Source organism: Vipera ursinii (assembly GCF_947247035.1).
Source record: "Vipera ursinii genome assembly, chromosome: 3".
Taxonomy (NCBI): Eukaryota; Metazoa; Chordata; class Lepidosauria; order Squamata; family Viperidae; genus Vipera; species Vipera ursinii.
In genome coordinates this window covers 4,501,809-4,528,800 of record NC_139516.1, presented here as the reverse complement: position 1 = coordinate 4,528,800, position 26,992 = coordinate 4,501,809, and the positions used below count along the sequence as shown (strand labels likewise).

Sequence of the window (26,992 nt, the reverse complement as noted above, 5' to 3'; positions counted from 1 at the left end):
TGCCTTAGACATGAAAGCCAGCTGGGTGATTTTGGCCCAATCACCAGGAGACGGTGAGTTCTAGTCCCGCCTTAGGCACAAAAGCCGGCTGGGTGATTTTAGGCCAATCACTGGGAGACGGTGAGTTCTAGTTCCGCCTTAGGCACGAAAGCCGGCTGGGTGACTTTGGGCCGGTCCCTCTCTCTCTCTCAGCCCAACTCATCTCACAGGGTTGCTGTTGTGGGGAAAACTAGGAGGAGAAAGCTATGTTTGGGTACACTCGCCGCCTTGTGTCGTTTGTAAATAGTAAAGAAATTATCAAATAACTTGAAAAGAGCCATGGTCCCCGGGAAAGGGGAATGTGTGTTCTGCCAGCTTGAAATGTGGCGCAATCCAAGGACTGCTTTCCGCGAGAATGTCGTTGCGCCTCCTGCTGGTCACGTCGATTAATGCTAGTACAAAAAGCCCAGGGTTTTCTCTCATTTTATTTCTCTCTGTTCTCCATGCCGAGAGGGGAGGGAAAAAAGAAAAAAAAAAGAGAGGCCACCGAGAAGTCCCGGAGAAGTCAAAGAACCAAAAAAAAAAAAAAAAAAAAAGGGTACAACCCAGCAAAACCTTTAAACAGGGCCGGCTCAGGAATTCTGGGAATTGAAGTCCACAGCTCTTTTAACACGGCCACAATTGCTCAGACCTGTCGCGGCAGGAAAAAAACCCTTTCCCCAACCAAAACAGATCTGAATCTGCTGTGGATATTTTGGGAGGCTTTCTCTGAAGAGGGAAAAAAAAACGAAGCTGTCCACCTTCCGGGGCTACCAGTTCAAATCCAGCCTATTTGTCCAACCAGGAGAGGAGGAGATCCAGAAGGAAGGAACTAGTTTTCATGTAGCAGCTCCTCCGCAGCCATCCTGAACTGAAATATGCTTTTTTTTTCCCCCACCGGCACCTGATGGGCAAAAAAGCTAGAACTCGGTCATTTTTTTGTGCGTGTCGGCTTTCTTTTGCTCCTGCTGAAGGCTCGCCTCTAAAGCCCGCAGCTCCCCCAGTTTTTTGTGGGCCCCCGAGAGCTTCTCTTCCAGCTTCGCCGTGGCTACCGTGTGCCTAGGAATCAAGGACAGAGAGGATCAGGAGCGGAAGGGTAGTCCCCGACTTACGACCGCTCGCTTTGCGCCTATTCAAAATGAGGACCGACTTAAAAAAAAAACCAAAACAAGGAGGACTTTATGACCTGGATTCGGACTTCTGACCTCCCCCCCGCCCCCGCGTGGTCAACGTGAACCGAACTTCGGATGCATTTACGGCTGTTGGCTGCATTGACCGTGCTCACGGGATTACAATTTTTTTGGATCGTTTTGCCCCAAATTTATTGGAATTTACGGCTTTGGCAAAATTGTACCCATCGGGAACTCTTGGTTTGCTTAGCAACCATCGGAAAAACAAAACAAAACAACCCCCCCCCCCCGGTAGCAATAGCCCTTAGACTTACATACCGCTTCACAGTGGTTCACAGCCCTCTCTAAGCGGTTCACAGAGTTGGCCTCTTTGGCACCAACGATCTGGGTCCTCATTTTACGGACCTCAGAAGGATGGAAGGCTGAGTCAACCTTGAGCCGGTCTGGATCGAACTCCTGGCAGTGGGCAGAGTCAGCCTGCAATGCTGCATTCTAACCACTGCGCCACTAGGGCCCTTCCTTCCTTCCTTCCTTCATCCCTCCCTCCCTTTCCCATTCCTTCCCTCCATCTTTCCTTCCCTTTCTTCCCTCCATCTCCTTCCTTTCCATCCCATCCCATCCCTTCTTCCTTCCCTTCCATTTACTCCTTTCCTTTCCCTTCTCCTTCCTTCCTTCCTTCCATCTCGCTTTCCATCCCACCCCTTCCTCCTTCCCTTTCTCCCCTACTTCTTACTCCTTTCCTTCCCTCCCTCCTTTCCCTCCTTACTTCTTTCTCTTCTCCTTTCCTTTCCCTTCCCTTCCTTTCCTCTCCTTCCCCGTCCCCTCATTTCACACAACCTACTGACCAAATTAGCTTACATCCCAGGTTTGCACAATATACCAAATCACAAACCGGCCAAGCCACCAAAACCTCCATTCAGGCGAGCGACAAGCAAGAGTCTGCAGGTCGGGGCGAATCCGACCTCTGGGCCTGGATCCGACCTGGCTAAGGGGCCGTTTCTAAAGGCACGAGACGTTGAGTGGCAGGCGCCACCAGCCGCGCTACGGCTCTCCCGACCCACAAACCCGTGCACGGTTGCCTGGCCTAAGCGGGAAGACCCGGGAGACGGGTGTTAATTCACACACACACACCCTTCCAGGGTCAGCGGAGAACGTCAGCCGGACGAGCTCTCTCCCGCCGACGGAGAGGCTCCCCTTACCGCCCCACGTTGCGCGCCAAGGCCTCGCGGATCCCTCGAATGTCCCTCTGGGTCTGCTCGATTTCCTCCACCGTCTGGAAGAGGCGGACACTCAGCGCCTTCTTGGTGCTCTTGCTGGCGTGGTAGAGCTCTTTGCTGCTCCTCTCCGGCGGGGGAAGCTTCCCTGCCGGCAGCCCCTCCGAAGCTTCCCGGCCCTGAAGCTTCTCGTTCAGAAAATCAAAGACGTTACGCGGCTTGGGCTTGGGCTGCCGGAGCCGGGCCGCGCTCTTTCCTTTCGCCCTCCGTTTCCTGGATTTGGAGGGATCCACTTTCCCCTCCCTCTTCTTCTGCAGGATCTCCGCACACTGGTCCAGCGACTTCCCCTTAGGGAGCACGACGGCCAAGACCGGCTCAACTCTGCCCTCGGAATTTTTGCCCAGGCCTGCAAGGGAAAGAGGGAGGACACGGGGGCGGGTCTGCAAGAAGAAGGACAGCTGAGGCAGCCACTTGCGGGGAGAGCCTCCTTGCGGGTATACACCTCGTTTCTCTCTCTCTCTCACACACACACACACCCCGGACCCACGCTTACCTTTACCAAGCTCGCTTACCTTTACCAAGCTCGTAACCCATCTGAGCCATAAGTTTGGAGCCAATGCCACGGGTGTGGGCTTCCCAGCTGCCGAAGGACGAAAGGCCGGCGGAGGGCCCTTCCCCGTTCTCCGGGACGCTGCTTTCAAGGACTGGAGAGGAGGAGGGAGAGGGGTTAGAGGCAGAAAGCGGCATTCTGGGAGTTGAAGTCCGTCCATCTCAAAAGATGCTGGCTGAGGAATTGTGGGAGTTGATTTCCACCCAGCTTAAAGGATGCTGGCTGGGGAATTCTGGGTGTTGAAGTCCCTCCATCTCAAAAGATGCTGGCTAAGGAATTGTGGGTGTTGGTCCACCCATCTTAAAGAATGCTGGCTGGGGAATTCTGGGTGTTGCAAGTTCACCCATCTTAAAAGATGCTGGCTGGGGATTCTGGGAGTTGAAGTCCCTCCATCTCAAAAGATGCTGGCTGAGGAATTGTGGGAGTTGAAATCCACCCATCTTAAAGGATGCTGGCTGGGGAATTCTGGGAGCTGAAGTCCACCCATCAAGGATGCTGGCTGGGGAATTCTGGGAGTTGAAGTCCACCCATCTTAAAGCATGCTGGCTGGGGAATTCTGGGAATTGAAGTCCACCCATCTTAAAGGATGCTGGATGGGGGATTCTGGGAATTGGAAGTCCACCCATCTTACAGGATGCTGGCTAGGGAATTCTGGGAGTTGAAGTCCACCCATCAAGGATGCTGCCTGGGGAATTCTGGGAGTTGAAGTCCACCCATCTTAAAGCATGCTGGCTGGGAAATTCTGGGAGTTGACGTCATCACTGTGAGAAGCGAGTGAGGTTTGTGGAGAGGAGCAGGAGGAGGATTGTGGGGTCCTTAGTGCTCTCTGAGCTCGGGGATTTTCTTGCAGTCATTTCATTACCCAACTAGGTAACATCATCAGGGATAAAAGGGAGTGAGGTTTGCTCTCTGTTTATGCATAAGTGGCTTGCCCTGTCAATGTTGGTGGGAGTGCTCCTGGCGGTTCCTTGATCAGGCTGTTGCTTTGACGGTTTGACTGAGTGACCTGTTTAAAGAAATGGCCAGTTTGCAAGTTCTCTGTTTCAGACTAAGAAAAGCCCTCTGTGCATGACCAGAGAAGGCCAGCCTTTGGGCCCCACGTCCCAAGGGATCTGGTGCCTTTCCTCTGAAGACAAAACTCAAGCCACCTTTTTAGAGGCCCCATGGCAGCGTGTTTCGAATGCAGCACGGGCAGTCCTTGACTTATATAACAGCTTGTTTAGTGACCGTTCGAATTTACAACAGCACAGAAAAAAAAGTGACCTATGACCGTTTCCCCCACTTGTGACCGTTGCGGCATTCTCCTGCGGTCACGTGATCAAATTTCGGCTGCTTGGCCACCGATTCGCATTTATGACGGTCGCAGAGTCCCGGGATCAGGTGATCCCCTTTTGCCATCTTCTGACAAGCCAAGTCCATGGGGGAAGCCAGAGTCACTTTTATAGCCGTGTTGCTAACTTGACGACTGCAGGGATTCACTTAAGAAATGGGGCACAACTTAGTTAGCGACTGCCTTGCTTAGCAATGAAAATTTTGGGTTCAACTGTGGTCGTAAGTCGAGGACTCCTTGTATGGTGGCCAAAAGGGGGATTTGGAAGGTACAAGCAGCTGATTAGGAGCAAAATAAGCGCAGTAACTGCAGGGCCCTGGAAAAGTAAAAAAAAAAAAGAGGTGGAGTATCTTTTACCTTTAGCGTACCCAGCGCTATCCAATTCATCGCCATCGGATTCCGAGGAGGAAGAGGTCTCCTCACTACGCAGGGGAGGGACCACACCGTCCCCTTCCACCACCGCTTCCTTCAGGAGCAGCGAGTCAAATTTCACCGTGTAGTAACCGCTGTCAATGTCTGAGAAAGGAGAATGGAGATTGTTCATTTTATTTCCCTTCCGCTATGTTATTTCTATAAGTCACTCCAGGTGGTATACGCATACAGGGATACCTGGTTACTCAGTTCCTTGGAAACTTATTGAATTGGATACTTGGTGCATTTTGAGGCGAACATTTTGTCCCAGAAGTTGTTTGTTTGGTACTCGGCACGCAAACTAGAACTTGTCGGTCTTTGGCTGCCTTGTGACTCACCTACATTATTCCTTATGGGGGAAAAAATGTGTTTGGTATTCCTCGTTTTTGGTTTTCACCACGCCGCCTGGAATCAATTAACGATGAGTTGTGCGAAGTATTTAATACCGCTTTATAAAGTATGGCCACACCTGGAATACTGCAGCCAATTTTGGTCACCGTATCACAAAAAAAGATGTTGAGAGTTTGGAAAAAATTCAGAGGAGAGCAACTAAGATGATCCGAGGCCTGGAGGCTAAAACATAACGAAGAATGGCTGCGGGACTTGGGACTGGCTAGTCTAAAGAAAAGAAGAAATAGGGGAGACACGATAGCAGCGTTCCAGTATCTGAAGGGCTGCCACAAGGCAGAAGGGGTCATGTTATTCTCCAAAGCACCAGAGGGAAGGATGAGAAACAATGGTTGGAAACTCATCAAGGAGAGAAGCAACCCAGATCTAAGGAGAAACTTCCTGACAGTGAGGACAATCAACCAGTGGAACAGCTTCCCACCAGAAATTGTGGGCGCTCCATCACTGGAAGTTTTTAAGAGGAGACTGGCCAGTCACCTGTCTGAGACAGTATAGGTTCTCTTGCCTGAGCAGAGGGCTGGACTAGAAGACCTCCAAGGTCCCTTCCAGATTCTATTCTATTCTCTATTTTCTATTCTCTATTCTATTCTTATTTTCTATTCTACTATTCTTGGGCGCTCCATCACTGGAAGTTTTTAAGAGGAGACTGGCCAGTCACCTGTCTGAGACAGTATAGGTTCTCTTGCCTGAGCAGGGGGCTGGACTAGAAAACCTCCAAGGTCCCTTCCAGCTCTATTCTGATTAAAGAGTAGCCAAATCTGGGCCAGAGCACTACCTGTCCCAGGTGTGGCTACCAGGGTCCAAGGCTCTTCGTACAATGAAACCCATGTAGGGCATGCTGAAATCAACCTCACCTGTGATTTTAGCAGCGTACCAGATCCCATCCTGGTGTCTGGCCAGGCAGGCCGAACCCACAGCGAGACCGCTGAGGTCAGGCTCTTCAAACGGGTGCAGCTCCTCAATGGGTACCACCTGCCCGTGGGAAAACCTGCCAGGAAAAGAGAGAATCCCTCGGTTTCAAAACACTCGATCTTTACACGGGTAGTCCTCAACCGCAACGGAGCCCAACATTTCTGTTGCTAAGCAAGACGCTGGTTATGTTGAGTCTTGCCCCATTTTGCGGCCTTCCTCGCCCCGGTTCTTAAGTGAATTCCCTGCAGATGTTAAGTTGCCAGCACGGTTGTTAAGTGAATCCAGCTTGCCCCGCTGAGTTTGCCTGTCTGTCACCCCGGCACACGGCAACCGTTGTAAATAACAGTGTTTCCCCCCCCCCCCAGGTCTTATATGAATTTTTGCTGCAAAAGACGCACTAGGGCTTATTTTCTGGTTAGGCCTTATATTTGGGGAAATACGGTACTAAATGCGTTCGTCTGGCAGATGATCTCTTGTTGTTAGTTGCAAAGTCGTGTCTGACCCATTGCGACCCTATGGACAACGTTCCTCCAGGCCTTCCTGTCCTCGACCATCTTCTGGAGTCCCTTTAAGCTCATGCCTACTGCTTCAGTGACTCCATCCAGCCACCTCATTCTCTGTCGTCCCCTTCTTCTCTTGTCCTCCACCTTTCCCAGCATGAGGCTCTTCTCCAGTGAGTCCTTCCTTCTCGTTAGGTGGCCAAAGGATTTGAGTTTCAGCTTCAGGATCTGGGCTTCTAAAGAGCAGATGATCTCTTAAGCGGGGCTTATTTTGGGGGAAGCATTATTTTGGGGGCTTATTTTGCAAGTATCCTGAAAAATCATGCTAGGGTTTATTCTCCGATTGGGTCTTATTTTCAGGGAAACACGGTATGTGTTGGTTGCCAAATGTCTGAATTTTGATCACGTCGCCAAATTGAGGACAACCTGTACAGAGATGTCCCAAGCAGCAAAACAGTAGTCTCTTCATAGAGAGATCAGGGCTCTTCAAACTTGGCCCTTTTATGACTTGTGGACTTCAACTGACAGAATTCCTCAGCCAGCGTGCACGCTGGCTGAGGAATTCTGGGAGTTGAAGTCCACAAGTCATAAAAGGGCCAAGCTTGAAAGACCTCTGGTATAGATTGTCCCCACAGGACGTCGCCTGCATAGCGAGACAAGTGCCTCTTGCATATATCAGGAATCCCGCCCCTTACCAGTTGATCTACTTACCGGCAATTCTCTTGAAATCGACATTTGTCATCCAGGAAAAAGGGGCAGGGCTTCAAAGACTTGTGAGTTGGGTAGAGGTAGAGCACCCTAACTCCGGGCCCTCCATCTTCCAAGCACTCGCTACCTACGATCATAGCGTTGTGATACTCCAGGGTTCCCCAAGAACTGTAGTAAGGAGCTTTCACTTTCATTCCACTAGCTATTTCTTCTTCCTCCTCCTCCTCCTCCTCCTCTTCTTCTTCTTCCTCTTCATCACCCATTCCATCTCTGCCTTCCCGAGTTCTCGGTGGACCGTCCTCTCCGTCTATTTGTGCAATGGCTTCCTTAAAAGCAGCATATTCGTCGTCGGTGTTTGGACGGCCAGCTTCTCCAAGGCTCTGTTGAGGATGAGCAGACGAAGGCGTGGAAAACCCCTCCGGGTCCAAAGTTGAACAAAGCTTGCTTTTTTTCACAGACAGCAGGCTGGCTTCTGTCAGTTCTATCAGCTGCCTTAAGTCAGCCTGCAACTGGATTAGATCAGCCTGTTGTGTTGGATCCAGCCCAGCACCTAAAGCCAGCTCCACTTGCTGCAGCTGAGCACTGTAAGTCTGAATGGCCGTTTCCAAGCTCTCCTCATCCATGGCTCCTTCTTTGAAAATTCAGTTCATTTTCAGCTTAACAGGTAACCAAGAAATACAATATTTTATCCACCAATAAGGACTGCACACTTTAGTTCATGGTTGGTGCTGGGTTGTTTTTTTTTTTACGTCCAAGCTTATCTCACTGCAAGAAACACAGATAATTTTATTTTATTGAAAAGTTTTAAAATACATTTTTAGAACATATACCCCATCTCCCCCACCCCCCTTCCCTTCCCTCCCTTCCCAACACCCCCCCCCCACTTCCCAAAGCTGAATACAGGATATTACATCATACAATCTTACTCTAAAATATTCTAATTACTATAATTACTCTTTAAATCCTTTAAATCACAGATAATTTTATGTTTACGCTACTTTTCAATAAAAGCTTCAAACATTCTGTAGAATGGCATCTAAGACACTGAGTCGGTTACAAAGCAATATTACAGGTAGTTCTCAACTTACGGCCACAACTGAGCTCAAAATTTCCCTAAGTGAGTTGCGCCCCACTTTACCTCTTTCGTCACATTTCTTAAGTGAATCATGTAGTTGTAACCAAATCTGGCTTCCCCCACTGACTTTGCTTGTTCGGAAGCCAGCTGGGAAGGTTACAAATGATAATCACATAACCCCAAGACAGTGCAACTGTCATAAGTACATGCCAGTTTCCAAGCACCAAAATTTTGATCACCTGGCCATGAGAATGCTGCAAGGTAAAATGAGGACCCAGATTGTTGGGGGCAATAAGCTGACTTTGTAATAATGCCGCTTGGGGGGGGGGGCGAAAGCCCTAATAAGCAGGCATATACATAGAATGAAGGCTATTGCTAAGCACATTGGTTTGTGCTTAAATTGTAAGCCGCTCTGAGTCTTCGGAGAAGGGCGGGATATAAATGGGATTAAAATAAATAAATAAATAAATTAATTAATTAATTGTGAAACCTGCTCCCGAGTCATTTTTTTCAGTGCTGTTGTAAATCCAAGCGGTCACTAAACAAATAGCTGTAAGTCGAGGACTACCTGCATCGAAGAATTATGAAGACAACATCTGAAAAACAGCAAGATATTTATTCTGTCTTCTTAAAGAGGCAGAAAGTTTGCAGTAAAATGTGCCCGTGTTTATGAATCCTGTCATAAGGGGAACGAGAGACCTGAAATGCCTTTTCAGGAAAGAAGGATCAAAGTTTCAAAGGAAAACCAAGTTAGAAAATCCAGTAGCCTTTTTTTGTCAGAAATCAGGTTAAGAAAATCCAAATAGTGTCGATTAAAAACTGCAACCAAGGTACAATTTCCCCCTTCCTCCTTCTTCTTCTTCTACTGGTGCGCCTTTTAATGAACAGCCAGTGAAATAATTCCTGATATGAAGGGATTAAAAAGCAATTTTTAATTTCAGCAGCTGCTATTAATGGCAGAGGAAGCAAAGGCAGTCAAGAAAAAGGTGGCAACTCCAACTTGTCTCTGTGCACGGAGGAAAAAATATATATGATTTCTTTTTCTGGGCAGGGAGCTTGGGCCTCGTGAGTCAGGCAGAAATTCAACCGGAAAAGCTACACACACAAACACACACACCAAAAAAGGACTTGTCTCCGTGCACGGAGGAAAAAATATATATAATTTTTTTTCCTTTTATTGTTCTGGGCAGGGAGCTTGGGCCTCGTGAGTCAGGCAGAAATTCAACCGGAAAAGCTACACACACACACACACCAAAAAAAGGGGGGGGGAAGGATTTGCGAGCAGGTAGGAAGACGCCTCCTTCCAAGCTAGACCTTTCGTTTGCAGTTAACTCAGACCAGAAAGAGGGAAGTCTCAGCCCCACCGAAAGCACTGGACTCATCTCCCATCATCCACAGCCATATGGGTCCGCTGGGATGGAGGACAATTGGCCTTGTAGTCCCGGGCTTCTGGACGGGGACCGGCTGGAGACTTGCCAAGCGAGGGAAAGCGATTCACCAGCACGACCTCCCCGCCCGAACGACGGCCAGCCTTCCCCCTTTTAGCACCCGACGACCGCCATGATAATTCCCCACCCCCTCCCGTCCCTGAATCCGCCTCCGCTTCCGGTCTTCTATAGAGGCTTCCATGACCATAGAGAGAAGCCAACCGGAAATGGCTCCGCCTCCCGCTTCTTTCCTTCCTTCCCTGTCCATAGTGCCTACCCGACGAAGCCGACCGGAAATTGCGCCTCCTCTTTCTCTCCCCCCCCCCTCTTCCTTGTCTATGGTTCGTGTCCGACCGGAAATGGCTCCGCCTCCCTCTTCTTTCCTTCCCTGTCGATGGTTCCTGCCCGGCGACGCGGGAGAGGGCGCGGCGCGGCGGCGCAAAGGCTCATGGGGATCGTGGTCCTTTACAGGCAGCGGGAGGCCGTCGCCGCCGGGGACGGGACTCCATTTCCCAGGCTACCCTTGGGCACGAACAGGGCCGACCGAGGAAGAAGCCCGTAAAGAAGGCGAGCAGGAGACGTTTAAACGAATTCGCCCCCCCACCTCTTTGTAAAGTGCCCGGTAAGTCTCTTCCAGCGCCTCGGGGACAGCGAAGGGGAAGGCGGGACTACAGTCCCCATCGCGCCGGTGGGGAAGTCATCTGGGTGGGTTTGACCCAGAGGCGGTTTGTTGAGGTTCCTCGGGCAAAGGAACTCTGTGCATGCTCAGGGGCTCCTTTGACACTTCCCAGCAGAGGTTGGGCGCCCAGTGAATTACATAGTAGGATATATCCTGCTGGGATAATGTTTTGTTTTCCCCTTCTAGTGGGATCTCCTGGTGGTCTCCCATCCAAATATTTATGGAGGGAGGTGACCTTTCCCCCACCCACCCACCCACCTACCTCTCTATAGGTCAGGAGTCTTCAAGCCTGGCCCTTTTATGACTTGTGGACTTCAACTCCCAGAATTCCTCAGCCAGGCACGGGTGCCTGGCTGAGGAATTCTGGGTGTCGAAGTCCACAAGTCATAAAAGGGCCAAGTTTGAAGACCCCCTGCTTTAGGTGATCTCTTGGTTCTCCCACTATTGTGTAGCCACTTTGTTGAAATACAAATGTCGGAGGAGAGATTTCTATTCATGCTGCCTCAGAGATAGGATAGAAATGTAAAGTACTCTTCACATAAAGGTAGCACATAAATGTAAAATACTCTTCACGTGCTCAGGTGCTCTCTTTGTATTGGTATCGGGGCGCCTGGCTGGTACCCTAATCCGTGGAGCGATAAGCCCTTTTCTAAGGGAAGCTGGAAGGATTCAGGCTCCGAATTCAGCCTAGCCCGGCTTCCCAGCCACTGAAAGAAAGAAAAAAATCTCTTTTTTTCATTTTTGCAGGAGCTAAATTTCAGTAAGTCGGGCTTTCCCCCATGCACAGACACCAACCATTATTTGCTAGCCTCCTGAAAAACTGCAGCTAAAAAAAAGGAATAATGCATTAGCCAAACAAAATTAGCTTATTAAAGTCTTAAGCCAGTACAAGCAATGTGTCCCATGCATGCTTTGTAACACTTATAAATCCATCTTACAAAGCAGTAAAAGGTGGCTCCTTCCAGCTGTTATGACTGTGTAGACCAGCTTCTCAACTTTAAGCTATCTAGAGTTCAGCCTTCCAATGGATGGTTTAAAAAAGGCCTGTTTGTAGTGTTCTAGCATCGTGGGTTGGAAGCTGTTGATTCTGCCTTTCAGTCGTATTTTAATTGTATTAGTTTACCATTTTGTTTTAAAACCAACTCTGACCAGTGTACAATTGAAGTAGTACAAACCCTAGGAAAGCAGACAAAATACAGATAGTCCTCAGCTGTAATTCAGTCTGGAATTATAGTTGTAAGTTGTCACGGTCAATAAGCAGGTCGTTACACGTCCACGCCTAATTTTAATAACCCTTTTTTGGCAGCAGTCATTAAGGAAATGCAATAGTTGTTAAGCAAATGCCAGAAGCCATTTTAAAAAATGTCAAAAATGGCAGACACGTGACTGCAGGACGTTGTAAAGGTAGTCCTTGACTTACAACAGTTGAGACCTATGACCATTTTTTCCACACTGACAACCTTTGTAACAGCCCCATGATCATGTGATTGAAATACAGATGCTTGGCAACTGGCTCACACTTATGACCGTTGCTGTGCCCCAAGGTCACGGGATCCCCTTTTGCAAACGAGCAAAATCAATGGGGAAGCCAGATTCCCTTAACAACCATATTACTGACTGATCAACTGCAGTGATTCACTTAACAAGGGTGTCGAGAAAGGTCGTTAAATGGGGCAAAATGCACTTTTAACAAATGTCTCGCTTAACTGCAGAAATGTTGGGCTCAGTTGTGCTTGTAAGTCGAGGACTTAAATGGTCATAAAGCTAAACCAGTTGCCAAGAACCCGAAATGTGATCGTACAATTGTCGTGTGTGTGTGTGTGTGTGTGTGTGTAATTGGAACTTCTAAACTTTGGGGAGAGGCTCATAACTTCAGTCACTCAAGGACAGGTTGTAAATAGAAAAAAAATATATGGAGGAAAGGAAAACACATACTTTATTAAATTTCTATCCCACCTTCCTTCCAAGAATATTAAATGCCTTCTTGCACTAATCCTTGGCTAGGCTAAAAGAGTCAGGCTGATCCAAGGTTTTCCCCGGGAACTTCCCATGTTGCTGGTCCTCTTGGTTTTTAAATCTTTATTTAAAATTTAAATCGTTTTGTGTTGTCTTTTTATCACTCACTAAGCTGCCCAGAGACACAGCGAAAATGAGACAGGTGTCCTATAAATTTAACAAATAAACGAATTTGGACCTAAGCTTCCTTGATCCTAGTCTTAAATGTCGGTTAAGCTTAGCCACTTTTGTTGTTAGTTGCGAAGTCGTGTCCGACCCATTACAACTCCATGGACGACGTTCCTCCAGGCCTTCCTGTCCTCCACCATCTTCTGGAGTCCATTTAAGCTCACGCCTACTGCTTCAATGACTCCATCCAGCCACCTCATTCTCTGTCGTCCCCTTCTTCTATTGCCCTCAATCTTTCCCAGCATGAGGCTCTTCTCCAGTAAGTCCTTCCTTCTCATTAGGTGGCCAAAGTATCTGAGTTTCAACTTCAGGATCTGGCCTTCTAAAGAGCAGTCAGGGTTGATCTCCTCTAGGACTGACCGGTTTGATCGCCTTGCAGTCCAAGGGACTCGCAGGAGTCTTCTCCAGCACCAGAGTTCAAAGGTCTCAATTCTTTGGTGCTCAGCCTTTCTTACGGTCCAGCTTTCACTGCCATACATTGCAACTGGGAAGACCATAGCCTTGACTATACGCACTTTTGTTGGCAGTGTGACGTCTCTGCTTTTTAGTGTGCTGTCTAGATTTGCCATGGCTTTCCTCCTGAGGAGCAAGCGTCTTTTAATTTCTTGGCTGCAGTCCCCCTCTGCGGTGATCTTGGAGCCCAGGAAAATAAAATCTGTTACTACCTCCATTTCTTCCCCAGCTATTTGCCAGGAATTGAGAGGGCCGGATGCCACGATCTTGGTTTTCTTAATGTTGAGTTTCAACCCAACTTTTGCACTCTCCTTCTTCACCCGCAACAAGAGGCTCTTTAGTTCCTCTTCGCTTTCTGCCATTAGAGTGGTGTCATCTGCATTTCTAATCGTAGTAGAATCTGAAAGTCAACGAGCATCTGAGCAGTGACGAACCTGAACGAACGCCGGCAGCGTCTCGCTTTCCAGACACGGGAGGGGAAAAAAGACTTTGAAATAAATATAATCCCCCCCCCAAATCTCAACAAAACAACTTGGGCTGTGTTCAGACACCACATCTACAAAAGAAGCCACATCTCCTGGTTTAGAAAGCTGAATTATATTTTTCGTATACTGTGTGTAGGTGATGCCTGCTACACAATAGGAAAACCACACCACCTGCAATGGGACCGCTCCTTCCCCGTTAGGGTGCCGTTGTGGTTTTCCGCACCCTAAAGGGTGAGAAAGACGACGACGAACTGAGTGATTAGCTACGTGCTGAGGGATTAAAAGGGTAGGCTTGGTTGTAACCGAGAAGTATTTGCAATTTAGTGTAAAGACCCACTTCAATCAACGTCTTAAGAAAACAGAACTCTTGGAAGCGGTTTCTTCCAGCAGGGATTTTTATTAAGAGAAATTGGCTGAAGGCATGCTAGACAGGATATGGGGGATTCCCCCCCCATTCAATGTTTTAAAGTGTTCCCGAGCAGCCCCCCACCTCCACCCCGCAGTTCTTCCAGGCGATTCAAACCGGCAGATTTGTAGGTGTTACTTCAGGAAAGAGCGCCAAAGAGTTGAGGCCTTTGAACTATGGCGCTGGAGAAGACTCCTGCGAGTCCCTTGGACTGCAAGGCGATCCAACCGGTCAGTCCTAGAGGAGATCCACCCTGACTGCTCTTTAGAAGGCCAGATCCTGAAGCTAAAACTCAAATCCTTTGGCCACCTAATGAGAAGGAAGGACTCACTGGAGAAGAGCCTCATGCTGGGAAAGATTGAGGGCAATAGAAGAAGGGGACGACAGAGAAGGAGGTGGCTGGATGGAGTCCCTGAAGCAGGAGGCGTGAGCTTAAATGGACTCCAGAAGATGGTAGAGGACGGGAAGGCCTGGAGGAATGTCGTCCGTGGGGTCACGATGGGTCGGACACGACTTCGCAGCTAACAAACAACAACTTCAGGAAAGATAACATAAGTCTGGCTCCTTCGGCAAGATCCAAGATCGTTCAATCCTCTTATTGCCCAGATCCCAGGTGTTGCATCTTTCCCACCCACCCCTCGCTGTAGGTAAAGAGAAGAGCTTCAGAGAGGCATAGGATGAAAGGCAGGTGGCTACATTGTTATGTTTAGCAGCCTGGAAGTGAATCAACAAAAGATTACTTGGTATTGTATACAGGAAGTGAAAGTAGTAAAACCCCATGTGCACCCCCCTCCCTTTTTTTTAGTGTGACAGAATCCAGGAGATGGTAAGGATTGGGGTTTTTTAAAATCAGAGAGGTAAAAGGTAAAGGTTCCCCCGCACATGCGTGCTAGTCGTTTCCGACTCTAGGGGCCGGTGCTCATCTCCGTTTCAAAGCCGAAGAGCCAGCGCTTGTCCGAGGACGTCTCCGTGGTCACGTGGCCAGCATGACTAGACGCCAAAGGCGCACGGAACGCTGTTACCTTCCCACCGGAGCGGTCCCTATTTTTCTACTTGCATTTTTACGTGCTTTCGAACTGCTAGGTTGGCAGAAGCTGGGACGAGTAACAGGCGCTCACTCTGCTACGCGGCACTCGGGATTCGACCCGCCACACTGCCGACCTTCCGATCGACAAGCTCAGAGTCCTAACCCACTGAGCCACCGCCTCCCTTTAAAATCAGAGAAGATAGATAGAAATGAAATATAACTGGATTCTGACATCTAGCTCAACTCCTGCTAGATCCATTCCTGTGGTTTTCTGAGCAGTGAGGCAACAATTGTCTTATTTCGGCTAAGTCTGCTTTGCAAGGGAAATTCTAGCCTTGGGGTTGTTTTTTTTCTCACGGTTCCCTCCTGCTGATCTGGGCCAACAATTAAGTTTTTCGAGGCCAGTGGAGAACTGATAGCTGCTGCCACCTGTCGTGCATGCTTCGATCATGTGTACACTGCTCTGGGTTTATACACATAACCAATCCCCTCACGTTTTGCACTTCACGCTTAGCGGAGGTAGCCATGTAGTTTCCTTGACAGGAACGTAGAATTGGTTTTACTGCTCATTTTTCTAGGGTGAAAAAGGTAGGTCTCTAAAATGACAGAAGAGATTACAGGCAGTCCTCTGTTTGTGGCTGCAATTGAGCACGGAGTTTCCGATGCAGAGGAAGGCAGTTGTTAAGTGAGAGGCACCCAATTTTACTACCTTTGTAAGTTATGAGTTGTAAGTTAGAATACCTGTATAATCACTTTGGGCCTAGACCAGGGGTCGGCAACCTTGGCTCTTTTATGACTCGCGGACTTCAACTCCCAGAATTCCCGAGCCAGCATAGCTGGCTCGGGAATTCTGGGAGTTGAAGTCCGCGAGTCATAAAAGAGCCAAGGTTGCCGACCCCTGGCCTAGACCAAGAAAGGAGCCAGAAAGTGGGAGAATATGAGTTCTAGTCCCGCTATAGGCATGAAAACCGGCTGGGTGACTTTGGGCCAGTCACCAGGAGACGGTGAGTTCTAGTCCCACCTTAGGCACAAAAGCTGGCTGGGTGACTTTGGGCCAATCACCAGGAGACAGTGAGTTCTAGTCCCGTCTCAGACATGAAAGCCATCTGGGTGACTTTGGGCCAATCACCAGGAGACAGTGAGTTCTAGTCCCACCTTAGGCACAAAAGCTGGCTGGGTGATTTTGGGCCAAACACCAGGAGACAGTGAGTTCTAGTCCTGCCGTAGACATGAAAGCCAGTAGGGTGACCTTGGACCAATCACCAGGAGTTTGTGAGTTCTAGTTCTGCCTTAGACATGAAAGCCAGTAGGGTGACCTTGGGCCAATCACCAGGAGTTTGTGAGTTCTAGTCCCGTCTCAGACATGAAAGCCAGCTGGGTGACTTTGGGCCAAACACCAGGAGACAGTGAGTTCTAGTCCTGCCTTAGACATGAAAGCCAGTAGGGTGACCTTGGGCCAATCACCAGGAGTTTGTGAGTTCTAGTTCTGCCATAGACATGAAAGCCAGTAGGGTGACCTTGGGCCAATCACCAGGAGTTTGTGAGTTCTAGTTCTGCCTTAGACATGAAAGCCGACTGAATGACTTTGGGCCAGTCACCAGGAGACGGTGAATTCTAGTCCCACCTTAGGCAACTTAGATATGGTTGAAGGTGGCATACAAATAAATAAATAGAAAAGTAACACATTACTCTGCTTGCGCAGTTCCGTTATTTTAGAAAGTCTTGGGAAAATAACCATCGCCTCATCTGGTGAATCTTCAATAAGTCTCCGTTTCTTTTCATTTACGAGGGAAATTTCTGCCTAGGTTTGGAGCAGGAAGGAGTGTCGGGGGGGGGAAACGGGGGGACAAAAGATCTTTTGGCTTACCAAATTTTGCCTTCTTTTTTTTACAGGAGCACAATGTACACACTGCTTTCCGGGCTTTACAAGTATATGTTCCGGCGAGATGAATACTGCATCTTAATCCTGGGATTGGACAATGCTGGAAAAACGGTGTGTATCTAGGCTTGTTTGTAGAAACGGGAAAAAATTCCCTTCCTCCTCCTGCCCCCCCCTCTCCGTGCTTGTGTTGGTTTATTCCTAGTCATAACTCCTCCAGAAGTTGTCAATGCTCCAACACGGAAAGTTTTTGAGAAGAGACTGGACAGCCATTTGTCTGAAAGGGTACAGGGTTTCCTGCCTGAGCAGGGGGGTTGGACTAGATGACCTCCAAGACCCCTTCCGACTTTATTTTTATTACTAACAACCTGCCTCCAGAAGCTGTGAATGCTCCAACACTGGAATTCTTTAAGACGAGACCGGACAGCCATTTCTCTGAAAGGGTGCAGGGTTTCCTGCCTGAGCAGGGGGTTTTGTCTAGATGACCTCCAAGGTCCCTTCCGACTTTATTTTTGTTATTAACAACCTGCCTCCAGATGATGTGAATACTCCAACACTGGAAGTCTTTAAGAAGAGACTGGACAGCCATTTGTCTGAAATGGTATGATTTCCTGCCTGAGCAGGGGATTGGACTAGATGACCTCCAAGGTCCCTTCCAACTTTATTTTTATTATTAACAATCTGCCTCCAGAAGCTGTGAATGCTCCAACACTGGAATTCTGTAAGAAGAGACCGGACAGCCATATGCCTGAAATGATATAGGGTTTCCTGCCTGAGTAGGGGGTTGGACTAGATGACCTCCAAGGTCCCTTCCAACTTTATTATTATTTTTATTTTGTATTGTTGTTGTTGTTATTATTACATAGAAACTTCTAGCTACTGGATGAGATAAATTTCACCCATCTCTAATTTTATTAGGGGCGGGGTGTCCCCTGCAGGTAAAGGATGCTGTCGCACTTAGGGCCTCCTCCAATTAAAATTTTGCAACAGTTTAAAAAAAATGGTTAAATTGCCAAGTCTTCACAAGATTGACTGTGATGCATTCCAAGATTAAAAAATGGAATGTTCCGTTCTGCATCATAACATTTTCTGTTTCTTAATCTAGTCTTAAGGAAGCCACTGCTGTGATGTCTCCCATCTAGGACCCACTTCTGTTGTGTTATCCGTGCTTATCATTTGATAAGCTTCTGTGAATGATTGTTAAACTTTTAGGCTGCCCCAATCTGTATGGAAGCCTTACAGGGTTAAAAGGGTGCAGGGGCTCCTCGAATTAGGACTACGGTTGAGCCAAAAGTGTTTGCCGCTAAGCAAGTTAAGCAAATTTTGCCCCATTTTACCACCGTTCCTACCCCAGTTCTTAAGTGAATCACTGCAGTGGTTAAATTAGTAAAGTGGATCACTGCTGCAGTGGTTAACTTAGTAACACCGTTGTTACTCCCCCACTGACCTTGCTTGTCAGAAGGTCTCAAAAGGTGATCACGTGACTCTGGGACATTGCAACCGTCATAAGTATGAGCCAGTTGCCAAGCGTCCAAATTTTAATTACGTGACCGTGAGAATGCTGCAACGGTCATAAGTGTGAAAAACGTACGGTGTGACAGTTGTGTGAGGACCGGTCATAAGTCACTTTTTCCCATGCTGTTGTAACTTTGAACAGTCACTAAATCAGGGGTCTTCAAACTTGGCTCTTTTATGACTCGTGGACTTCAACTCCCAGAATTCCTGAGCCAGACATGCTGAGGGGAAAGGGAGAGTTTCCAAGCTGAGCCATGATGGCTCTGGAATTCTGGGAGTTGAAGTCCATGAGTCATGAGGGGGCCATAGTTCCCCCATGCTGGCTGAGGAGTCCCCAAGTCATAAAAGGGCCAAGTTTGAAGACCCCTGCACTAAATAAAGGGTTGTACGTCAAGGATTGCCTCTTAATAACAAAAAGATGCTGAACATGTAATTAAAAATAATGGCCTCAGAGAACCCAAGCCAATTAGATATCAAACATACTCTATACAGGCAGTCCTCAATTTATGACTGTTCACTCAGAAATGGTTCGAATTAAGAGTGGCCTCCGGAAAAAAAATCAGTTATAGAGAAAATTTAAACTTAAAACTTGAATTGTGGTTGCAGTTCAAGCACTGGGCAACTGCATCACATTTGTAGACAAATGATCACAATTTATTTATTTATTTTAATTCCATTTATATCCCACCCTTCTCCGAAGACTCAGGGCGGCTTACAAGCTTAGCAGTAATTTGTGACTCTTCTCCCCCCCCCCCACCCCGTTTCTAGCAAAAACTTCCATTGGTTCAGTGGGATTCCCATTTATGACAAGGTGGCTTGACTTACGACCGTCGTCAAATTGTGCCCAGTCACGTGATGATGACTCTACTTACGGCTGCAGTGACTTACAACTTAAATTCCTGTCCCATTTGTGATTGTAAGTCAAGAATTACCGCTCATTCTAAAGCAAATGTGGGGATAGGGCCCTGTTTGAAAGGCTTGCTTAAACAGATCCACCTCAAAGGCCAGCTACTTTTCCATTAGTTTCAGAACAAATTGTGAATAAATTGTTCTGAGATGGCAAGATCCCTTTTTTTTTTTTTTGCTTAATCTCAAGATCCTGAATTTGCCGTAATTTTTTTTTCTCGGTTCCCCAGCAGTCAACAAATACAAACAACTTTTGAGTTTCCCTTTTTTTCCATTTCCTTTCCTTCTGTCCCTTCGTCCTCCAGACCTTTCTCGAACAGACGAAAACCAGATTCAACAGGACCTACAAAGGGATGAGTTTATCCAAAATCACAACCACTGTCGGTTTGAACAGTAAGTCGATCCCGATTGCGGGCCGATGCGAGTGAACGACACCGAACATTTGTCATGGATTGGCATTAGACAAAGCTGGGGTGGAGACCCAACAGCCGAGGAGACAAAAATTTAACCCAGTCACTATGCATTCATATTGAGGGGGAATCAACTGTGGGGTCCTTGGTGCTCTCTGAGCTGGGTGGTTTTCTTGCAGACGTTTCATTACCAAGCTAGGTAACATCATCAGTGGGAGGAGGAGGAGGAGGAGGAATAATAGGACTGTGGCGGCCTTGGTGCGCTCTGAGCCGGGTTCTCTTCTTGCAGACGTTTCATGACCCAACTAGGTAACATCATCAGTGCTAGAAGGAAGGGGGTTTGTGGAGAGGAGGAGGAGGAGGAATAGGACTGCGAGGTCCTAAACAACTGGGTTGTTTTCTTGCAGACATTTCATTACCAAACTAGGGAACGTCATCAGGAGGAGGAGGAGGAATAATAGGACTGTGGGGTCCTTGGTGCTCTCTGAGCTGGGTGGTTTTCTTGCAGATGTTTCATGACCCAACTACGTAACGTCATCAGTGCTAGAAGGGAGGAGGAGGAGGAGGGGGACTGTGGGGTCGTTGGTGCTCTCTGAGCTGGGTGGTTTTCTTGCAGACGTTTCATGACCCAGCTAGGTAACATCATCAGTGCTAGAAGGAAGTGTGATTTGCAGAGAGGAGGAGGAAGAGGAGGAGGAGGAAGAGGAGGAGTGAAAAAGGAGGGGACAGGAGGAGAAGAGAAAGAGAACCACAGGGTCTTTGGTGCTCTCTGAGCTTGGCTGTTTTCTTGCAGACGTTTCATGACCCAACTAGAGAACATCATCAGTGCTGGAAGGGAGTGGGTTTCCTCTCTCTTTATATACACCAGTGGCATGCCCTGTCATTTTGTGCTTCCTTGACTAGACTATTGTTTACTGTTTGTTTGTCTGAATGGATAGTTCCTTGATTGTCCCCCCACCCCAAACACTGACAGGGCAAGCCACTTGTATACAGGCAGTCCTTGACTTACGACCACAATTGAGCCCATCAATTCTGTCGCTAACCCGGACAGTTGCTCAGTGAGTTTGGCTCCACTTTTATGACCTTTCTGGCCACGGTAGTTTAAGTTAGTAACACGGGTCGTTCAGCGAGTCTGCCTTCCCTGGTCAGAAAGTCACAAAAGGGGATGAGATTTCTAGGCGTCATCGGATAGTAAAGTCGAGTTTAAACAACCCGGTCAACCCGACAGAAATTTAAAAGTTAAATAAAAAATATAAATAAATAAATAAGAAAACGGAAAACAAAATTTCAGGCGGCGGAGATGACGGAACTTTAGGACTTTTTTCTGCTGCATGTTGTTTGGCTTTTTGTTGTTTTGTTGTTTTGTGTTTTTTGTGTTGCTTCTACGTTTCTAGCACAGGTTGTCCTCGACTTACAGCAGCTCATTTAGTGACCATTTTTCACACTTAAGGACTATTGGGACACCCCCCCCCCCGTGGTCAGGTGGTCCAAACCCACTGACTCATAATTATGATGGTTGTGGTGTCTTGAGGGGGGGGTGTCACGTGATCCCCTTTTGCGACCCGGTACTGGTCTACAGGTAGCGCTCAACTTATGTCCACCACGGAGCCCAAAATTTATGTTGCTGAGTGAGAAAAATTTCCGAAGTGCTTTCTGCTCCATTTTACGACTTTTCTTGCCACCGTTGCTAAGCGAATCGCTGCAGTGGTCAAGTTAGTAACGCGGCTGTTAAGTGGATCTGGCTTCCCCCGTGGACTTGGCTTGTCAGAAGGTCGTAAAAGCCTGATCACCTGACCCCAGGGGACACTGTGACCGTCATAAATATGAGTCAGTTGCAAAAGTATCTGAATGTTGATCCCGTGAGGGCGGGGAGGCTGCAACGGGCGTGTGAGAAACGCTCGTAACTCCCTTTTTTCAGCTGCAACTTCAAACGGTGACTAAACCGGACTGTCGTAAGTCGAGGACTACCTGTATATCCAGAGCTCTTCAGACTTCTGTTCCATGCCTCTGTTTTAGACTGAGGAAGTTAAATTACTCGTAATGCAGGAAACAAAAACCCATAACCGTGCACACCGAATTCTCTGCTTCTATCTCCTAGTTGGCACCATAGACATCGGGAAAGCTCGGCTGATGTTTTGGGACCTTGGAGGACAGGAAGAGCTCCAGTCTCTTTGGGACAAGGTAAGGTGGATAGATACGACTGCAGAATTCTGCGGTCCTTAAAGAAGTCAGGGGTGTGTTGTGGACGCCATTTTGAGGAAACCGGACGTAAATACCAGTTTTGGGTTAAAAACATCATAAACCACCACGTAAAAAAGATGTTGAGACTCCAGAAAGAGCGCAGAGAAGAGCAACAAAGATGATTAGAGGTCTGGAGGCTGAAACATATAGGGAACAGTTCCTGGAATTGGGGATGTCCAGTTTGATGAAGAGAAGGACGAGGGGGTGACAGGATAGCAGTCTTCCAATATCTCAGGGGCTGCCCCAAAGAAGAGGGAGTCAAGCTCTTCTCCAAAGCGCCCAAAGGCAGGACAAGAAGCAACAGATGGAAACTAACCAAGGAGAGAAGCAACCTGGAACTAAGGAGAAACTTCCTGACAGTTAGAACAATTAACCAGTAGAACAACTTTGCTTCCAGAAGTGGTGAATGCTCCAACGCTGGAAGTTTTTAAAAAGAGACTGGACAACCATTTGTCTGAAATGGTATAGGGTGTCCTGCCTGAGCAGGGGCTTGGACTAGATGACCTCCAAGGTCACTTCCACCACCATCATCATCATCATCATCATCATCATCATTATTATTATTATTATTATTATTATTATTACTATTACTATTACTATTACTATTACTATTACTATTACTATTACTATTACTAAACATTCTCATGTGACTGTTGGACGCTGTGAGGGGTGGTCAGTGTGATCCAGTTGGCTGCGCCGCTAGTGTTCAGTCACGTGACCACAATGGGAGGGGGGCAGAACCGTTGGAAGTTCGAATCCCAATCCGTTAGAAATTCAAACGGTCACTAAACAAGCGATTGTATGTTGAGCACCTGCCTGTATACAGTGTTGAAATATTGGCTCTTTCCAGTCCGTTAGCTATTGGGATATTCTCCAGATAGGTTGGCATAGCTTAGTTAGATATTAACCGTATTAATACATTAAAAAGTCTAACTGAGTTATTACTAGATGTTTGAAATGGTACAGGGTCTCCTTGCTCGAGCAGGGTGGTTGGACTGGAAGAGTTTGCAGGTCCCGTCCAGCTCTACTCTGATTATTTTTACCATTCCTTCTTTGGTTTCTTGACATATTCCAGTGGTTATTCCATATGGGTAATGAGTGGAGTGCTGATCTAACAATATTTTAGAGGTTTTTGTAAGTAGGGAATACCTTCGAAGGCAAGGAGGTCCAACCCTGGCAACTTTAAGACTTACTCACTTCAACTCCCAGAATTCCTCATGCTGGCTGGGGAATTCTGGGAGTTGAAGGCTGCAGGTCTTAAAAGTTGCGAAGATTGGACAGCCCTGTTCTAAGTTATCTTGAATGCTGATGGCTTTATTCTTTCTTTGGATCTCTCTCTCTCTCTCTCTCTCTCTCTCTCTCTCTCTCTTTCTCTCTCTCTCTCTCTCTCTCTCTCTCTCTGTCTCTCTGACTCTGTTTCTTTCTCTCTCTTTCTCTCTCTCTCTGTCTGTCTCTCTCTCTTTCTCTCTCTGTCTCTGTCTTTCTTTCTGTCTCTCTCTCTCTCTGTCTGTCTCTCTGACTCTCTGTCTCTTTCTTTCTCTCTCTTTCTCTCTCTCTGTGTCTCTGTCTCTGTCTCTCTTTCTCTCTCTCTCTCTTTCTCTCTCTCTGTCTCTGTCTCTCTCTCTTTCTCTCTTTCTCTCTCTCTCTCTCTGTCTCTCTCTCGTCTGTCTGACTATGCTGCACAGCTTGCTGAGCTTTATTCCAGGCAACTTACACTCTTACCATTAAAATGCCGCGTATAACATTAAAAGAATAAATAAGAACCCTACATTTGAAATTCAGCACACATTTTAATTTTCCACATTCAAAATGTTTTATTGTTGATGGTATTACTTTTGAGTTTTAATCACAAGATGTACTTTTAATGCAGATTTGCATTAAAGAACAGAACGTAATACGGAAGCGTTAGCAGGCAGCGCTGGAAAAATCCAGAAGGAACCTTAAGGACGTTTGCAACGTAACGCGCGAAAGCTTAAAGCTCCCTTAATCGACTGCAGTTTGTTTTGCTTTTTTTCTGTCGCCTCAGTATTATGCAGAGTCCCATGGAGTCATTTATATTATTGACTCCACCGATGAGGAGAGGCTGTCGGAATCCAAGCGAGCTTTTGGTAAGTGTGTGTGTGTGTGTGTGTGTGTGTGTGTGTGTGTGTGTGTAAGAGAGAGAGAGAGCATGGATGTGCCTTTGCTAGCAGAGGAAACACACCAAGCATTAAATCCAGACCTTTGAGGTTTGACATGTCTTCAGGAGTTACTGTTTTCCTCCTTGCAACGAGGGAATTCGATTGTAGAAATTGCCAACAGCCAGTTTAAGATGTTGACCTAGGTCCAAGGAGAAGGCGAGTTCTAGTCCTACCTTAGGCATGAAAGCCGGCTGGGTGACTTTGGGCCAATCACCAGGAGACGGTGAGTTCTAGTCCCGCCTCACATGAAGGCCAGCTGGGTGACTTTGGGCCAATCACCAGGAGACGGTGAGTTCTAGTCCCGCCTTAGGCATGAAAGCCAGCTGGGTGACTTTGAGCCAATCAGCAGGAGACCGTGAGTTCTAGTCCCGCCTTAGGCATGAAAGCCGGCTGGGTTACTTTGGGCCAATCACCAGGAGACAGTGATGTAGGAAACCTGTCATATTTCCACCTTAGGCTCACATAAAATGGCGCAGGTCTGGCTCAGGGCAGAGACAAGTTTCGTTTCTGTTCATAAGTTGCAGTTTACCAGAAATCAGATGACCTTGCTACGTGCAGACGGACAATCCCGTTGGAACACGTACAAGAAAGTAACACATACAAGAAACTTACAGGAACAAAGACATTCCATACAGGGCTATAGCTGAAATGTAACCATGAGATAGCTGCTTGTTGCTTGTGCGTTGCTTGTATGTCAATAAAAGAGAGCTTGGGACTTCGGTCTTGGCCCTCATCCCGAGAACGCTCAGAGAGACGTGTCCTCATTTATTGGCAAGTTCATGAGGAGCCCGCCGGGTGCGAAAAACCCGCACAGTGAGTTCTAGTCCCGCCTCACATGAAAGCCAGCTGGGTGACTCTGGGCCAATCACCAGGAGACAGTGAGTTCTAGTCCTGCCTTTGCCAACTGGGTGACTTTGAGCCAATCATGCCTTAGGCATGAAAGCCGGCTGCGTGACTTTAGGACAATCTCCAGGAGAACATGAGTGCTTTAGCTCTGAAAGTCAGCTTGGTCAGAAGTCCCCAACCTTTCGGGCACCAGGGACCAGTTCCGTGGAGAGAGGTTTTTCCACAGACCAGAGAGTGCGTGGTTTTGTGTGCTGCCTGCATCCGGCGGATGGGGCTTCGCTTGTTTGTGCAGACCCCTGAGCTAGGTGAGTTTGGCCCAGTCCCTCTTTGTCAGCTAAGCCCACCTTACAGGATTACTGTTGTGGGGAAAATAGGAGGCAGAAGAAGTACTATGTATGTCTGCTACCTTGACCTATTTATAAAGCTGGGATGAAAATCAAATAAATAAATAGGCATGCCATCTTGAAACCTTATTTTCAAAATATATTTTGACAAACCTAGCCTGGATTTTTGATATTTCTCTCTTCTTTACAGAAAAAATGATAACCAATGAAGTTCTGGAAGGTGTTCCTTTGCTGGTTCTCGCTAACAAACAAGATATAGAGGTGTGATTTTTTTTAAAAAAATATTGTTTTCTAAATTGTGGGACGTGGTGGCTCAGTGGTTAGGACACTGAGCTTGTCGATCAGAAGGACGGCAGTTTGGCGGGTCGAATCCCGAGTGCCGCGTAACAGAGTGAGTGCCTGTTACTCGTCTCCGCTCCTGCCAACCTAGCAGTTCGAAAGCACGTAAAAAATGCAAGGAGAAAAATAGGGACCCCTACGGTGGGAAGGTAACAGCGCTCCGTGCGCCTTTGGCATCTAGTCATGCCGGCCACATGACCACGGAGACGTCCTCGGACAAGCGCCGGCTCTTCGGCTTTGAAACGGAGATGAGCACCGGCCCCTAGAGTCGGAAACGACTAGCACGCATGTGCGGGGGAACCTTTACCTTTTAAAGTGTACCCATATTTGTTTTACTAGATCCAGGTTGCTTTTCTGTCCACAAAAAAGGAGAGTCATCATGGATGGATGGATGGATGGATGGATGATGTGTGTTGTGTATAATTAACACACCCACCTTTATTTTTTTATTGTATATGCCACCCTATAAAGTGACTAGGTGGCCATGTAAGCATTTTTGTTTTTTTTGTTTTTAAAAAGAAGTAAATATTACACAAGCGAAAAAGTGGAACGTGTCGAATAAAGCAGAAGCCAAATGGCTTCCCGTTGAATGAACTAAAGTAACCTTATTTTTTTTCCTGGCGTTTTTTTTTAAAAACGTTGCCACGTACATAATCTGTGGTTGGTTTAATGTAGAAATTGCTGGAGACGGTTCCCTGTTTTCCATTTCTTGTACCTTCTCTGACGGATTCTGTATTGCACCCAGTGATTGCTTCAATCAAATGTAAAAAGCAACAGGGTTGTTTGTTTGTTTGTTTTTTTTGACGTCTTGACAATCTTCAGGTATACAGGTAGCTTTTGATTTATGACCACGGTTTTAGGCTCGGAATCTTCGGTCGTTGATTGAGGCAGTCTTTCACAGAGATGCTCCATTCTTCAACGACCGCAATCCCGGACCTTCCGGTTGCAATCGTTATCTCTTGGGACGTGAAGCATATTATATAGAGCAAAAGAATTGCCTGCTGGAGGTGCTCAAAGAAGATTTTGGGACAGAATGTGTGCAGCCAGCCCTCTCAGCCGCAAAAAACCTGAAGCAGAATGGCTCAAAAGAGCACAGGTTTATGCCGTCCTATCTCTAAAGAAGAATCCGAACTACTAACGGTCAAGGCAAAATGGCGGTAGATAAGAATCGACGGAATTTTATCGTGTGAAGTGTTGGTTCCGCTTTATAATACCTTGGTAAGGCCACACTGGGAATCCTGCGTCCAGATTTGGTCGCCATGATGTAAAAAAAGATGTTGAGACTCTAGAAAGAGTGCAGAGAAGAGCGACAAAGATAATCAGGGGAAACAGTTGCTGGAATTGGGAATGTCCAG

The 26,992-nt window shown here is 47.3% G+C and overlaps 2 protein-coding genes across 4 annotated transcripts in view; one reads left to right on the top strand and one right to left on the bottom strand.

Moving 5' to 3' along the window:
* Positions 1-445: 445 nt before the first annotated feature.
* Positions 446-9,895, bottom strand: ZGPAT (zinc finger CCCH-type and G-patch domain containing). Of its 3 annotated transcripts, none has more exons than XR_014492268.1 (7): positions 9,681-9,895; positions 7,245-8,006; positions 5,976-6,109; positions 4,660-4,818; positions 2,935-3,066; positions 2,280-2,768; positions 446-1,077 (listed from the first exon to the last, which is right to left on the bottom strand). XR_014492268.1 is itself a non-coding variant. In XM_083360883.1 (7 exons), exons 2-7 carry the CDS (start codon positions 7,862-7,864, stop codon positions 939-941), a joined length of 1,605 nt encoding a protein of 534 aa, XP_083217009.1. In that variant the 5' UTR covers positions 7,865-8,006; positions 9,681-9,895; the 3' UTR covers positions 446-938. The 3 variants fall into 3 exon arrangements, 2 of the variants coding, with proteins under 2 accessions (XP_083217009.1, XP_083217010.1); XM_083360883.1 differs by having other exon boundaries at positions 2,348-2,768; XM_083360884.1 differs by having other exon boundaries at positions 2,348-2,768; positions 9,631-9,877.
* Positions 9,896-10,180: 285 nt separating this feature from the next.
* The window catches only part of ARFRP1 (ARF related protein 1), a 32,980-nt gene continuing 16,168 nt past the window's right edge, over positions 10,181-26,992 (top strand). Inside the window, exons 1-6 of the mRNA XM_083361001.1 lie at positions 10,181-10,365; positions 16,871-16,970; positions 19,583-19,670; positions 21,786-21,868; positions 23,955-24,036; positions 25,489-25,559. Of these exons, the coding sequence (XP_083217127.1) occupies positions 16,878-16,970; positions 19,583-19,670; positions 21,786-21,868; positions 23,955-24,036; positions 25,489-25,559 (417 nt within the window). The 5' untranslated portion in view covers positions 10,181-10,365; positions 16,871-16,877. The remainder of the gene's footprint in view (positions 10,366-16,870; positions 16,971-19,582; positions 19,671-21,785; positions 21,869-23,954; positions 24,037-25,488; positions 25,560-26,992) is intronic.